The 15,804-nt window shown below is 36.0% G+C and overlaps 1 protein-coding gene and 1 pseudogene across 2 annotated transcripts in view; one reads left to right on the top strand and one right to left on the bottom strand.

Moving 5' to 3' along the window:
• LOC306639797 (olfactory receptor 4C11-like) overlaps positions 1-15,804 on the bottom strand; it is a 337,410-nt pseudogene that overhangs the window by 93,841 nt on the left and 227,765 nt on the right. The gene's annotated exons all lie outside the window — the stretch shown is intronic.
• The window catches only part of LOC306638485 (olfactory receptor 4S2-like), a gene marked incomplete at both ends in the record, with an annotated part of 194,242 nt that continues 178,801 nt past the window's right edge, over positions 364-15,804 (top strand). Inside the window, 3 exon segments of the mRNA XM_079101738.1 lie at positions 364-520; positions 5,801-5,966; positions 5,968-6,051. Of these exon segments, the coding sequence (XP_078957864.1) occupies positions 364-520; positions 5,801-5,966; positions 5,968-6,051 (407 nt within the window).

Genomic DNA, 15,804 nt, shown 5'->3' with positions numbered 1-15,804 from the left:
TAGACATTTTATTAGGTGTCCAGTAGTATTTCGTTTCTGTCTTGATTTGCATGCTCCAAAGACATATGCTGAGGAGCTTCATCAGCTTATAAGTAGCCTATCTTCTCTGATGATGTGTCTACTAAAGTCTTTGGCCCAATTTTAAATAAAGTTGGTGGATGCTTTCTTTTTACTGAGTTTTAAGGATTCTTTGTGCAATTTGGATAACAGTGACTTATTAGAAAATTTTTTGCTAATATTTTCTCCACATCTGTGGTTTGCTTTTTAATTATCTTATATTGTGTTTTATAGAAAGGAAAAAATGAATGTTATGAAAAGCAGAATACCAACTCTTTCATCTTTAGGAATGTCTGCTTTATCTCCATGGCAGCCCTTCAATGGATTATGGATTTTGTGACCCAGCAAGAACATCATTTCCTGCAATGGCTGCATAGTCCAGATATTTATGTCATCTCCTTTGGTGCCACCAAGATTTTCATCCTGGTGTCCCTGGTTATGACCACTAAGCAGCCATCCACAGGCCCCTTCACTCTCTGGTCATCTTGAGCATCCAAAGTTCATTATGAGGGGTTGTGTGGTGTCATCCACAGTTGCAAGCCTTGAGGAATAAAGACCCCTATCCTCTCTCTTTCTGTTGCTTTATGTCTGTAATTGTACACATTGGAAATGGATCAGATTATCCTCAGGGCACTCTTAAATTTGGCAATCCATTACTTATTCTGACCTTCATAATTCCACACATAAATGACATTCAAATAAAGTTATTGGAACAAAGTATAAAAACTGTAGTTATCACCTGATTTAGGAAAAAAAGATATTGTGATGGAAATACCTCCCACAGGTAGAAATATGCCCTATGCACTCCCATTTGGTGTTTTTAATTGCAGTAAAAAAATAAGGTAATGACAAAAAAAAATGTACATGTTGTATATTTTAACTCTTTCACTTAACAAATTTTGCTTCTAAAAAATGCAAGCAGTATAATTATTCTGCTCACATTTGACTAATGTAAGTTAACTATGAATTAGTTCTTCATATAATAATAGCAGATCAAGGAGGTTTCAGCTTAGCTTCTTAGATATTGATCTGGAAAAGATTACCTCCTGGAAGGATTATCCAATTCAGGAACGTGAAGGTGAACAGAAAAGTCTATAGCTGCAGGTTCTAGATCTATATATTTGATTGAACCCAGAGATGCCTTACCACCACTGAGGTACATCACCAACCCTTTTTAAATTTTGTGAGTGTCTTGCTAAGTTTCTTAAGACCTTACTAAATCACAGAGGTTGATCTCAAAATTGAAGTTCTTCTTCAGTCTCCAAAGTTGCTGGGATTACAGAGGTGAGCCACCATGCCCAGCTCTGCTGCTTATTTATAATAAGCATGTTCTTTTTGTGCATGTAGGCAGCATTATTAACTCCCAAATTAAATTTATTATGAGAACACTGTCATCTTTTTTCTCCATAAATAAAACATACCTTCATCTGTTTTACCGTGTATCATATTTACCTTTGTATTTATCTTTTCTTAACTTTCCCTTAACAATTAATCAACAATAGATGGATGAGAGAGGATCTTCCCATGCACAGTCAATATTAAGTTAATCTCTTTTTATGTGTCCAAGGAAGAAATAGTTGAAGGGAAGTTAATTTTTTTAACTTTTAAATGAAAAAAAAGATGTTACTATTTTTATCAGCAAAGGCTGCACACTAAGTGACATCTGCCATTGCTGTAACACTTTAAGACTGGCAGTTGAATTGTCATCATGTATCTATAAAATAAAATGCTGTTATTGATCAGACTCAATCTTCATAATGGGGACAATCTGAGTTCTCATGGAAATTGGTCATAACAATCAAGAGGAGACTCCCTGAGGTCCTTCTCAGGGATTAGCTCAGTAACTTCTGTGAATGACCTAAGTTTATGAAGTCACTGATGGAAGCTTCAGTATTATCATGTGTTCCACTTCCTAGTTTTTGAAAGTCATGAATATGACAGCTGCCACCCTGCTAGGACACCACAACTTCCATATCATACCTCACCCCCAAATTCAAGAATTAAGTGTAAAGAAACACAGGAAAGAGTACTGTTAATAAAATGAATCAAATAGATAGCATGTACTGATTACACCAAATTTTTACTTAAAAACCTAGAAGAATATTAGGCCACCCTTACAGTTCAGTTCAGGAAAATATCATGAATGAAAATGATCCTACCTCATGGAGAATTATACAGAAATGGATATATACCCAATTAAGTAAAAAAGCAGCGAACTCCCATATCACAGTTAAATGCACACTATTGCATTCAAATAGAGATTTCAAAAGAGTAGAACAATTAAACTTTTATCAATGAAATAAAACAGATTGTAATATTATATGAAATTACTATTAATTATGAAGATCCAAGGTTATTAACTCAAGGAACAAAGTATGAAATTATAAAATTACTTGTGTTTGATGAATTGGCTTGAATTAGGGTAAGGTCCTCAATGTGAGAATCAGTTGGTTTTAAAATAAATCAAAAGCATTTTTAATTTTATAAAATTTCAAAAGAAAACTTTACATTAAATCTCATTGTAAGGGTTGTGATTTGTGTTTGATTATGGTGAAAGTATTTGAAAAAACGCTCTCCCCATGGTCATTATGATATTAAATCATTGCTTTATAATATACCTTACAAACAGAGAAAAGAGCATTCCCGGTCAAAGATTCCATGGAATGACAGATTTTATTAGGTGACAAAACCAAGAATTCTGATGTCTAGAAACCTTTGTGTTTAGGGAATCAGAAATATCTAGGCACTGATAATTCGCAAAACAATTCTTCAAGCTTTATTTATTTCATTTTGAACATTTGCAGGAAAAAAGGAAAATTCAAACCCTGCAAAATACTGATGAAATTCCTTTGTTCTCTAACAAATATAGAGTGTTTGATGGCATAGGAATTAGTGCAAGGGCTGTGTTTAAATATTTGTAATGTAACTGCAAGACACTATGTAAAGTAATTATAGAGAAAAACATTAAGGTGATAAGATGATAAAGTACATCCACATGTAACTATGAGACAGGGTATTAAAAGCATGATAAGAAGATGCCAGCAGGGCACGGTGACATGTGCCTGTAATCCCAGAGGCTCTGGAGGCTAAGGCAGGAGGATAGTGAGTTCGAAGCCAGTCTCAGCAAAAGCAAGGTGCTAAGCAAGTGGTTGAAACTTTGACTCTAAATAAAATACAAAATAGTGTGCTGGGATTGTGGCTGAGAAGTCAACTACCCCTGAGTTCAATCCCCAGTATCTCCATCAACTAAAAAAAGAAAATGTCAGTCATTGCAAAGCAAAGTGAGAGACTCTTCCACTTTTAAATGATCAGAAAGGGGAGGGGGTAGAATCATTTTAAGTGGGTCTTGATTTCAGGAGATAGAAGATTTCTAGAATTTTATGGTATAGACACTAGAGGAGAAGTAGTGTGGAGATGCTCATTTTCTTCTAAAGCAGTCAAAAACATAATTTGCAGTTCTCAAAAAATTCTATGATTTGAGTTCTCTTATACTGAAGTGATTCTCAGTGGAGAATCGTACTTTTTGCTAAACGCAGCACAAAAGCAACAGAGGAAGAAATGTGTAAAATCAGGGGCATGTGCCTGATATTGAATCTGAATTACAGTATTATTATTATATTATACCATCATCATTATCATTAGTGTGTAATGTAGACTAAACTTGAAATAGTCCAAAATCAGAAAGTCTCTGGGGAGAGTGCTGCAGAAAGTCTAACTGAGGTTCAAAAGCAGTGGGAAGCAACGAACTAGACAATTGATGAAAGGATGGGGTTATAGGGGCATGACCTATAATGACAGGAATCATTTAAGTCTGTGGCCTGACTTTATGAAGAACCTAACAAGTCCCTTAGAGTAACCCCATGTGCCCTTTTCTATCCAAACTTAAAGTGGCCTCACTACTGTGTCTGGAACTCCAACACAGAAGGTCTACTTAAATTAAATTAAATCCATTTAATTTAAACCAAGCATTTCCTAAGCCTATCACAATAATCACTAAAGGACAATCTCTTCCTGAATTGTTGAGTTCACCCAGATGGAGAGAACTTATATATTCTGGAAGAAAAAAAAAATTGGAAAGACACATGAGGGATGTAGATATTAAAGGCCACTCTTTCCTTTGTATGTTTTGTTGTTTGTAGATGTTCGGAGACAGGGTTCACTGAGGGTGAGGACGAATGACTCCTACCTTACCTAGCCTTACCCAGCATGCTTACTCAGGCATCTGAGATCCAGCTCTGAGGGCACAGATCTAATTGTAATTAGAGTTGCACAGGACATATATAGGCACATTATCCAATCAGGTTAACACATTTGTTAAAGTATAACAGAGTCAGCCTATAGGTGAACTTTACATCTAGGTAGTGTAAACAAACCAAGCATGCCTAAGTGATTCTGCACAGCAGCAACAGGTCTAAGACAAAGGACTGGGGGTTCCCTAAGCTCCTGCACACAGCATGAGGCAAGGCAGCACAGGCGAGCTCACATCACAGCTTGCTGGGATGCTTGACAGAACTAGGCCTTCCCTTCCCTCAGCTCCAGCTCAGCCTCAGCAACTGCAAAGACCTTCATCCCATGGCAAGTCTTTACCATTACCTCAGTGTCTCTGTACAGACTGTTTGGCTTACTTAGACCATGGTGTCAGTGACTGCTGTCAGATAAGCTTGAGAAATGTTCCCTACAGTTGTTGTTATTGATATATTTTTCACTTACTTGACAAATGTTTAAAATGTCAAGCCAGAGTAAATTATGGGGAATCCTCCATGACTCTGAGTTAAAAGGTAGAAAAATATCCTGAGACTCCATTTCCCCTTTCAAATCAAACAGGGTTTCCTTGTCTCCACAAATTTCTTCTTTTCTGTTTATTTTCTATTTTATTCTAACCTACAGGAGAAATTAATTATCAAGTTAGAAATTACAATCTGTATGGTGATAATGAAATTAAAATCCTGTCCTTTCACAAATGAGAAAACCGAAGCTCCTTAGTGGTAAATGAGTTATCCAGTATACAATAATGCCATTCCAGAATCAGGGTTGTGTAAGAGTCCTCTTCTTTCAACCGCACAATCCAATACCGCTTCACTGTAGGAGCTTGAGCTCAGCAGGGACCTAAGTTCATCCACAGAAATACCTGAAGGGGCGCCTGCAGAAGTCACTCAGTCTTGACACACTAAGGACCCCTTAGTGAACGTAGTGACCAGGCTTGGCATTATTCAGAAGGTACAACATGAACATGTTTTTACTTCTATGATCAAAGTAAGGGAATATCAGATATACAGTTAGCAACATATCCCAAAACAGAGTGCTTCCAAATGTTGATTATATCTTTTATAAGAAGAGAACTAAGAGAATTACTATCCACAAATAAATATTAGCAAAAATATGTAAGATAAACTCTTTATTAGTTAAGTGACTGTTAACACTTAGATGTGATTTATTATTATAATTTATTATTATTAGATGGTTTATTATTCTGTACTGGCTTCCTTATTCAAAGTGAATACATTGGATATATAAATGAGGAAAAATGATCAGAATACATGCACTATAACTATTGTAGGGATGCATGGCAATGCACAGTCAATACCCATTTTTCAATATTCTAGTACTGTGTTCATTGGTTTATTCTGAGTTGGAAATAAGTGCTGATAGTCTTTCTGATTTTTGCTTTTCGGGTAATGTAATTCTTTTGGGAATTTGGCCTACTGAATCCATTACATGGAAAAAAAAAAAAAAAGTAACTGAGTTTATTTCTGGGGCCTTTCTCAGAACCGAGAAGTGGAGGAAGTCTGTTTTGTGTTGTTCTCCTTCTTCCAAACTGTGATTCTGCTGGGAAGCCTCCTCATCAGGCTGACAGTTTGCATGAACAACCTGTTCAAGTCTCCCATATATTTCTTTCTCAACTTCTTGTCTTCTTGACATTCATTATTCTTCATTCACAGCACCCAAGATGATTGTTGACCTGTTAGCAAAGAACAAAACTATCTCTTATGCAGGGTGCATGCTGCTACTCTGTGGGGTACATTTGTTAGAAAGCACTGAGGACCTACTTCTCCAAGTGCCCCTCAAAGCCTCTCCATCTGAGACTCAGACATCACTGTGCTTTTCCTCTTCTTCATTTCCTCTTCTTCAACTATGTCAGGGCTTGTTCTGCCAGCAATGACAAAGTGTATTCTCTGTTGACACCATTGTTTTTCCTGCACATAGCCCCATCATTTACACACTGAGAAATACAGACATGAAGAATGGAACAGAGAGAGAGTTGGACTAAGACAAGCTGAAGGTCATTGATGCCCCACGTGTTGGAACCCTTTGCCTGATCTGGTTCCCTACCCAGAATCAATGTCAGCAAACACAGAAGTGCCAAGGTGGGATGTGCTGTCACCCAATGGAGCAAGTCTTGAGAGAAGACCCCTGGCTGCTCTCTTTCTGTTGCTTTACTTCTCTGAGATTTTACACAAGAGAAATGGGCCACATGACCTCTAGGTCCCTCCTCGCCCTGACATTCTTTAACTTATACTGTTCTTCACCATCCCATACAAAATAGGCTTTATAATTCTGTTATCAGGGCAAAGTTTAAGAACTGTAGGTCTGTCCTGCTTTAGGAAACAAACATCTTGTCTGAAAAACTTGCTATATGTCTAAGGAGCTGCTAACTGACTTCATTCATCAGTTTTCACTGCACTAAAAAAAAATGAAACTGGCTGAGCCCACCTTCTCCCCCCCACAGTGCAGACGGAACCCCTAACACCTCAGACAGACCCTGTCACTGAGCAAATGACAGAAACAGAATTTAGAATCTGCATAATTAAAATGATCTGTGAAGCAAAGGCAAGATAAGAGAGCAAATGCAGGAAATGCATGATCATTCCAGTAAACAGTTAAAAGAGCAAATGCAGGAAGCTAAAGAACACTTCAATAAAGAGGTAGAGATTCTGAAAAAAAAAAAATTCTTGAAACGAAAGAAACAATAAAGCAAATTAAAAACTCAGTAGAAAGTAGAACTCACCAACAGAATAGATCTTGTGGAAGACAGAATCTCAGACAATGAAGACAAAATAATCTTGAAAATAAAGTCGAATGAACTGAGAATATGTTATGACATCATGAACAGAACCTCCAGGAATTATGGGATAACATGAAAAGTCCGAATTTAAGAATTATTGGGATTGAGGAAGGCACAGAGATACAAACCAAAAGAATGAACAACCTGTTCAACAAAATAATATCAGAAAATTTCCCAAACCTGAAAAATGAAATGACAAATCAAATACAAGAGACTTACAGAATACCAGGTGCACAAAATTACAACAGATTCACACCAACATACATTATAATGAAAATGTATCATGTACAAAATAAAGATAGGATTTTAAAGACTGTGAGAGTAAGGCATCAGATTACATATAAGAGAAAACTAATATAGATATCAGCAGATTTCTCAGCCCAGACTCTAAAAGCAAGAAGGGCCTGGAACAATATATTTCAAACTCTGAAAGAACATGGAAGCCAACCAAGAATCCTATACCCAGAAAAACTAACCTTCAGATTTGATGTTGAAATAAAATCTTTCCATGATAAACAAAAGTTAAAAGGATTTACAAATAGGAAGCCTCCCTCAGAACATTCTCAGCAAAATATTTCATGAGGAGGAAGTGAAACACAATACAAGTCAGCAAAGGGAGGAACTACCCTAAAGGAAAATTCAATCAAAAGGGAAACCAAGTTAAAAAACTAAAAATAAGCCAAAATGACTAGGAATACAAATCATATCACAATAATAGCTATGAATGTTAATGGCCTAAACTCAATAATCAAAAGACATAGACTTGCAGATTGGATTAAAAAGAAAGACTCTACAATATGCTTCCTTCAAGAGACTCATCTCATAGAAAAAGACACCCACAGACGAAAGGCAAAAGGATGGGGAAAGACATACCATGCACATGGACCCAGTAAAAAAGTAGGAGTCTCCATCCTCATATCAGATAAAGTGGACCTCAAAATGAAGTTAGCCAGAAAGGTTAAAGAAGGACATTTCATACAGCTTAAAGGAAGCATAAAACAGCAAGGCATAATGATTTTAAATATTTATGCCCCAAACAATGGAGCATCTATGTATATCAAACAAACCCTTCTTAATTTTAAGAATCAAATAGACCAAAACACAATAATAGTTGGGAACTTTAACACACTGCTCTCACCACTGGATAGATCCTCCAAACAAAAACTGAACAAAGAATCTATGGAACTAAATAATACTATCAATGATAAAGACTTAATAGACATTTACAGAGTATTTCATCCATCTTTAAGTGAATATACTTTCTTCTCAGCAGCTCATGTATCTTTCTCTGAAATAGACCATATGCTATGCCACAAAGAAGCTATTAATAAATATAAAAATATAGAGATGCTATCTTGTATCCTATCAGACCATAATGGAATGCAATTAGAAATGAACAATAAAATAACAAACAAAAAATACTCAAACACCTGGAGACTAAACTATATGTTATTGAATGATGCAATGGAAACAGAAGACATCAGGGAATAAATAAAAATATTCTTAGAGATAATGAGAACAATGACACAACATATCAAAATCTCTGGGACACTCTGAAGCAGTAGTAAGAGGAAAGTTAATTGCATTGAGTTCATGCATTAAAAAAATAAAAAGTCAACAACTAAATGACCTAACATTACATCTCAAAGTCCCAGGAAAAAAAAAGAAGAGATCAACATGAAAAATAGTAGAAGACAGGAAATACTTAAATCAGAGCTGAAATCAATGAAATTGAAACAAGAGAATGATTCAAAAATTGACAAAATAGGTTGGTTCTTTGAAAAAGTAAACAAAATTGATAAACTCCTAGCCACATTAATGAAGAGATGGAGAGAGAAAACTCAAATTACTAGAATTTGTGATGGAAAAGAAAGATCATGACTGACACCATGGAAATACTAACATAAATAGAAGCACTTTGAAAATTTGTAATCCAACAAAATAGAAAATATCAAACACATTGACAAAATGACAAATTGTTAGAGACATATGATTCCTCTGAACTCAATCAGGAAGATGTACACAATTCAAATAGATCAATTTCAAGCACCAAAATAGAAGAAGCCATCAAAAGCCTACCAACCAAGAAAAACCCAGGACAAGATGGATTTTCAGTGAATTCTACAAGACCTTTAAAGGAGAACAAATACCAATATTCCTCAAAGAATTCCAGGAAAGATAAAAGGAGGGAACCCTTCCAAATTCACTGTATGAGTCTAGTATCATTCTGCTACAAAAACCAAAGTCTTATCAAGGAAAGAAAACTTTAGACCAATAGCCCTGATGAACATAGATGCAAAAATTCTTAACAAAATACTGGCAAATTGCATACAAAATATATTAAAAATATAGTACACCATGATCAAGTGGGTTTTACACCAGGGATGCAAGGTTGTTTCAACATTCAGAAATCAATAAATGTAATTCATCACAATAATAGCCTTAAAGTTAAGAATCATATGATAATTTCAATAGATGCTGAGAAAACAATTGATAAAATACAGCACCAGTTCATGATTAAAACACTAGAAAAAATAGGAATAGTAGGAACATACCTCAACATTGTAATGGCCATCTATGCTAATACCACAGTCAACATTATTCTTTTTTTAATTAATTTTTATTGTAAACAAAAGGGATACATCTTGTTTCTCTGTTTGTACATTAAGGAGAGGCATACAATTTGTGTAATCATACATTTACCAGGGTAATAGTTTTTGATTCATTCTGTTTTTTTTTCTCCTCTCCCCACCCCTCCCGCCCCTCTTATTCCTATATAGAGTCCCTCCTTCCTCCATTCCTGCACCCTTCTCACCCCCTATATGTGTCATCATCCGCTTATCAGTGACATCATTTCTCCTTTGGTTTTTTGAGATTGGCTTATCTCACTTGGCATGATATCCTTCAACTGCATACATTTGCCTGCAAATGCCATAATTTTATTATTCTTTATGGCTTAGTAATATTCCATGATATATATATGTATATATATATATCACAGATTCTTTATTCATTCATCAATTGAGGTGCACCTAAGTTGGTTCCACAATCTGGCTATTGTGAATTGAGCAGCTATGAACATTTGGGTATCTCTAAGTACACTGATTTTAAGTCCTTTGGGTATAGGCCAAGGAGTGGGATAGCTGGGTCAAATGGTGGGTCCATTCCTAGATTGCTGAGGAATCTCCATACTGTTTTCCAGAGTGGTTACATTAATTTGCAACCCCACCAACAATGTATGAGTGTACCTTTTTCCCCACATCCTCGCCAACACCTATTGTTTCTTCTGTTCTTGATAATCGCCATTCTAATTGGGGTGAGATAGAATCATAGGTTAGTTTTTGATTTGCATTTCTCTTATTACTGAAAATGTTGAACATTTTTTCATAGGTTTGTTGATTGCTTGTAGATCTTCTTCTGTGAAGTGTCTGTTCATATTCTTAGCCCATTTGTTGATTGGATTATTTGTATTCTTCGTGTAGAGTCTTTTGAGTACTTTATTCTGAAAATTAATGCTCTATCTGAAGTATGAGTGGCAAAGATTTTCTCCCACACTATAGGCTCTCTCTTTGCATTACTGATAGTTTCCTTTGCTGAGAGAAAGCTATTTAGTTTGAATTTGTCCCAATTATTGATTCTTGCTTTCATTTCATGAGCTATGGGAGTCCTGTTAAGGAAGTCTGATCCTAAGCCAACAAGTTGAAGATTTAGACCTACCTCTTTTTGTATAAGATGCAGGGTCTCTGGTCTGATTTCAAGGTCCTTGATCCATTGTAAGTTGATTTTTGTGCAGGGTAAGAGATAGGGGTTTAATTTCATTCTGTTGCATATGGATTTCCAGTTTTCCCAGCACCATTTGTTGAAGAGGCTATTTTTTCTCCATTGCATATTTTTGGCACCTTTTTCTAGTATGAATGAGAAAATTGTATTCATTTGCATTTGTGTCCATGTCCTCTATTCTGTACAATTGATCTACCTGTATATTTTGGTGCCAATACCATGCCGTTTTTGTTACTCTTGCTTTATAGTATAGTTGAAGGTCTGGTATTGCGATAACCCCTGCTTCGCTCTTCCAGCTAAGGATTGCTTTAGCTATTCTGGGTTTCTTATTCTCCCAGATAAATTTCATGATTGCTTGCTCTATTTCTGTAAGTTACTTCATTGGGAGTTGAATTGGAATTGCATTGAATGTGTATAGCACTTTTCATAGTATGGCCATTTTGACAATATTAATTCTGCCTATCCAAGAACATGGGAGATCTTTCCATCTTCTAAGATTTTCTTTAATTTCTTTCTTTAGTGTTTTGTAGTTCTCATCATAGAGGTCTTTCACCTATTTTGTTTGATTGATTCCAAAGTATTTGATTTTTTTTTTCAAAGCTATTGTGAATGGGGTAGTTTTCCTAACTTCTCTTTCTGAAGATTCATCACTTATGTATGAAAATGCATTGGATTTACGAGCATTGATCTTGTAACCTGCAACTTTACTGAATTCACTTATGAGTTCAAAAAGTTTTATGGTGGAATTTTATGGTTCTTCTAAATATATAATCATGTCATCTGCAAATAGGGATAGTTTGAGTTCTGCTTTTCCTATTCATATCCCTTTAAATTCCTTGGTCTGTCTAATTGCTCTGGCTAGATTTTCGAGGACAATGTTGAATAGAATTGTGAAAAAGGGTATTCCTGCCTTGTTCCAGTTTTTAGGGGGAATGTTTTCAGTTTTTCACCATTTAGAATGATATTGGCCATGGGCTTAGCATAGATGGTCTTTACAATGTTAGGATATGTTTCCACCATCCCTATTTTTTCCTGTGCTTTAAGCATGAAGGGATGCTGTATTTTATCAAATGCTTTTTGTGCATCTATTTCAATAATTATGTGGTTCTTGACTTTAAGTCTATTAATATGGTGAATTATATTTATTGATTTCTGGATGTTGAACCAACCTTGAATCCCTGGGATAAAATCCACTTGATCGTGGTGCATTATCTTTTTAATATATTTTTGTATGAGATTTACTAAGATTTTGTTGACAATTTTTGCATCAAGTTTCATTAAGGATATTGGTCTGAAATTTTCTTTCCTTGATATACCTCTGTGTGTTTTAGGTATCAGGGTGATGTTGACTTCATAGAATGAGTTTGGGGTTTCCACCTCTTCTATTTCATGAGATACTTTGAGAAGTATTGGAATGAGCTCTTCTTTAAAGGTTTTGTAGAATTCGGCTGAGAACCCATCTGGTCCCGGACTTTTCTTTGTTGGTAGGCTTTTGGTAACTTCTTTTATTTCATTACTTGAAATTGATCTATTTAAATTGTGTATGTCCTCCTCGTTCAGTTTAGGGGATTCATATGTCTCTAGATACCTGTTGATGTCTTCAAGATTTTCTATTTTGTTGGAGTATAGATTTTCAAAGTAGCTTCTAATTATGTTCTGTATTTCAATCTTGTCTGTTGTGTTATTTCCTTGTTCATTCGGAATCTTTTCAATTTGGGTTTTCTCTCTTCTCTTTTTTGTGGCTAAGGGTTTATTGATTTTTTTTTTTTCAAAGAACCAACTCTTTATTTTGTCAATATTTCAATTGTTTCTTTTGTTTAAATTTCACTGATTTCCGCTCTGATTTTAACTATTTCCTGTCTTCTACTACTTCTGGTGTTGCTCTGTTCTTCTTTTTCTAGGGTTTTGAGCCTTAGTGTTAGGTCATTTATTTGTTGATTTTTTTCTTCTTTTATTGAATGTGCTCCATGAAATAAATTTTCCTCTAAGCACTGCTTTCATAGTTTCCCAGAGATTTTTATATGTTGTTTGTTTGTTCTAATTTACCTCTAAGAATTTTTAAAATTTCTTTCCTGATATCTTCTGTTATCCATTCATCATACAATAGCCAATTATTTAATCTCCAATGTTGGAGTAGTTTCTTTTTTTACTCAGTCATTTATTTGTAATTTCATTCCATTATGATCTGATAGAATACAAAGTACTATCTCTATCTTCTTGTATTTGCTAAGAGTTGTTTTGTGGCATAATATGTGGTCTATTTTAGAGAAGGATCCATGTGCTACTGAGAAGAAAGTGTATTCACTTTTTGTTGGATGGCATATTCTATAAATGTCCATTAAGTCTAAATTATTGATTGTGTTTTTGAGATCTATGGTTTCTCTGTTCAATTTCTGTTTGGAGGATCTGTTCAGAGATCTGTGAGAGAGGTGTGTTAAAATCACCTAGTATTATTGTGTTGTGGGCTATCTGATTTCTGGCATTGAGAAGGATTTGTTTGACATATGTGGATGAGGCACTGTTTGGGGCATAGACATTTATGATTGTTATGTCTTGCTGATTTATGCTTCCCTTAAGCAGTATGAAATGTCTTTATCACTTCTGACTAACTTTGGCTTGAAGTCCACATTATCTGATTTGAGGATGGATACTCCAGTTTTTGTGCTGTGTCCATGTGCATGGTATAATTTTCCCCATCCTTTCACCTTTAGTCTGTGAGAATCTCTTTCTATGAGATGAATCTCTTGCAGGCAGCAAATTTTTGAATCTTTCTTTTTAATCCAATGTGCCAGTCTATGTCCTTTGATTGATGAGTTCAGGCCATTAACATTCAGGGTGATTATTGAGATATGATTTGGTTTCCCGGTCATTTGGTTCATTTTTTAAATTTTATTTATTTATTTATTTATTTATTTGACACGACTTGGGTCCTCCTTTTTTGACAAATTCCTTTAGGATAATTCCTCCCTTTGCTGATTTGCTTCTTTGTTTTTCATCTCTTCCTCATGGAATATTTTGCTGAGAATGTTCTGTAGTGCTGGCTTTCTTTTTGTACATTCTTTTAGCTTTTGTTTATCGTGGAAGGATTTTATTTCATCGTCAAATTTGAAGGTAAGTTTTGCTGGGTATAAGATTCTTGGTTGGCATCCATTTTCTTTCAGGGCTTGAAAAATGTTGTTCCAGGCCCTTCTAGCTTTTAGGGTCTGGATTGAAAAATCTGCTGATATCTGTATTGGTTTCCCCCTGAATGTAATTTGGTTCTTTTCTCTCACAGCCTTTAAAATTCTGTCTTTATTTTGTATGTTAGGTATTTTCATTATAATGTGTCTTGGTGTGGGTCTGTTGTAATTTTGTGTGTTTGGAGTCCTATAAGCCTCTTGAACTTGATTTTCCATTTCTTTCTTCAGATTTGGGAAATTTTCTGATATTATTTCATTGAATAAATTGTTCATTCCTTTGGTTTTTTTCTCTAAGTCTTCCTCAATCCCAATAATTTGTAAATTTTGCCTCTTCATGATATCCCACAGTTCTTGTAGATTCTGTTCATGATTTCTTACCATCTTCTCTATTTGGTCAACTTTGTTTTCAAGATTAAATATTTTTCTTCAATGTCTGAGGTTCTGTTTTCCAGGTGTTCTATCCTATTGGTTATGCTTCCTATGGAGTTCTCAATTTGGTTTATTGTTTCCTTCATTTCAAGGATTTTTGTTTTGTTTTGTTTTGTTTTTCAATATCTCTAACTCTTTATTGGAATGATCTTTTCTTCCTGTATTTGCTCTTTAACTGTCGATTCGTGTGATCATTCAATGCCTGCATTTGCCCTTTCATCTCATCCTCCAATGCCTGCATTTGCTCTTTCATCTCTTCGTTTGCTTCCCTGATGATTTTGATTATGTACATTCTGAACTCCCTCTGACATTTCTTTGGCCATGCTGTCATTGGGTTTCATTGATATAGCATCTAGGTTTATTTGGGACATTTTCTTCCCTTGTTTTCTCATTTTGCTCAGGTATTTACCCCTCTAATAGTGAAACTCTGGGATATTGCAGATTTCCTCTATTGACTAATATTGTCTCTATAGATTTCCAATAACTCATCTCTTAGTCTTCAGTAGCCTGAATTCTTGCAGGAACTTGATAATGTGGTGCTCCACTAGGATGCTGGCTTTCTACAGGTGGTGGCCTTCAGGTGGGGTATATTCCCTGGTGGCTCTGAGTTGGTCCTAAGTCTCTCAATACCTCCTCTTCTTGGCTCCTGGGTCTTGTCAAAGGTCCTCTAGCCTCCTGTAGGTGTCTCAGGAAGGGAGTTGCCCTTCCAATGATGATGGCAACATCCTTAGGAGTAATTCAAAATGCCTGCATCAGCTCATAAAGAAGCCTCTGGCTAACTCCAGAGGTGACAAACCTTGGTGTGGTGGTTGGGTGGGTTGTTCAGTGGTGGCGTCTGTATTTGGCCTGGTGGTTGGGCGAGTTGGCTTCCCAGCTCCGCATGGCAGGCGGGTTGGGTGCCCGCCTGCTACCTCCACCACGCAAGTGGCCTGACTTGCCTGTCAGCTTGCTCCACGACTACGACCAACCAGTGATGGCACCGACCTAGGTGCAGGGGTCAGGCGGGGTCACTCAGTTATGACATCTATTTTTGGACTGCTAGCTGGGTGGATTATCTGCTCCCCCCTTACCTTTGCAATGTAGGCAGCCTGACTCAGCTGCCAGCTCACTCTGTGACTATGACCAACAAGTGATGGCACCTGCCAACATTATTCTTAATGGAGAAAATCTGAAAGCATTCCCTCTAAAAACTGGAACAAGACACGGATACTCTTTTTACCACTTCTATTCAACATTGTCCTTGAAATACTTGACAGAGCAATTAGACAGAGCAAAGAAATTAAAGGGATACAAATA

The sequence above is a fragment of the Sciurus vulgaris genome (genome assembly GCF_902686455.1).
Source record: "Sciurus vulgaris genome assembly, chromosome: 11".
NCBI lineage: Eukaryota > Metazoa > Chordata > Mammalia > Rodentia > Sciuridae > Sciurus > Sciurus vulgaris.
Note: the sequence above shows the minus strand (reverse complement) of the source record. Positions and strands in the feature narration are given on the sequence as shown.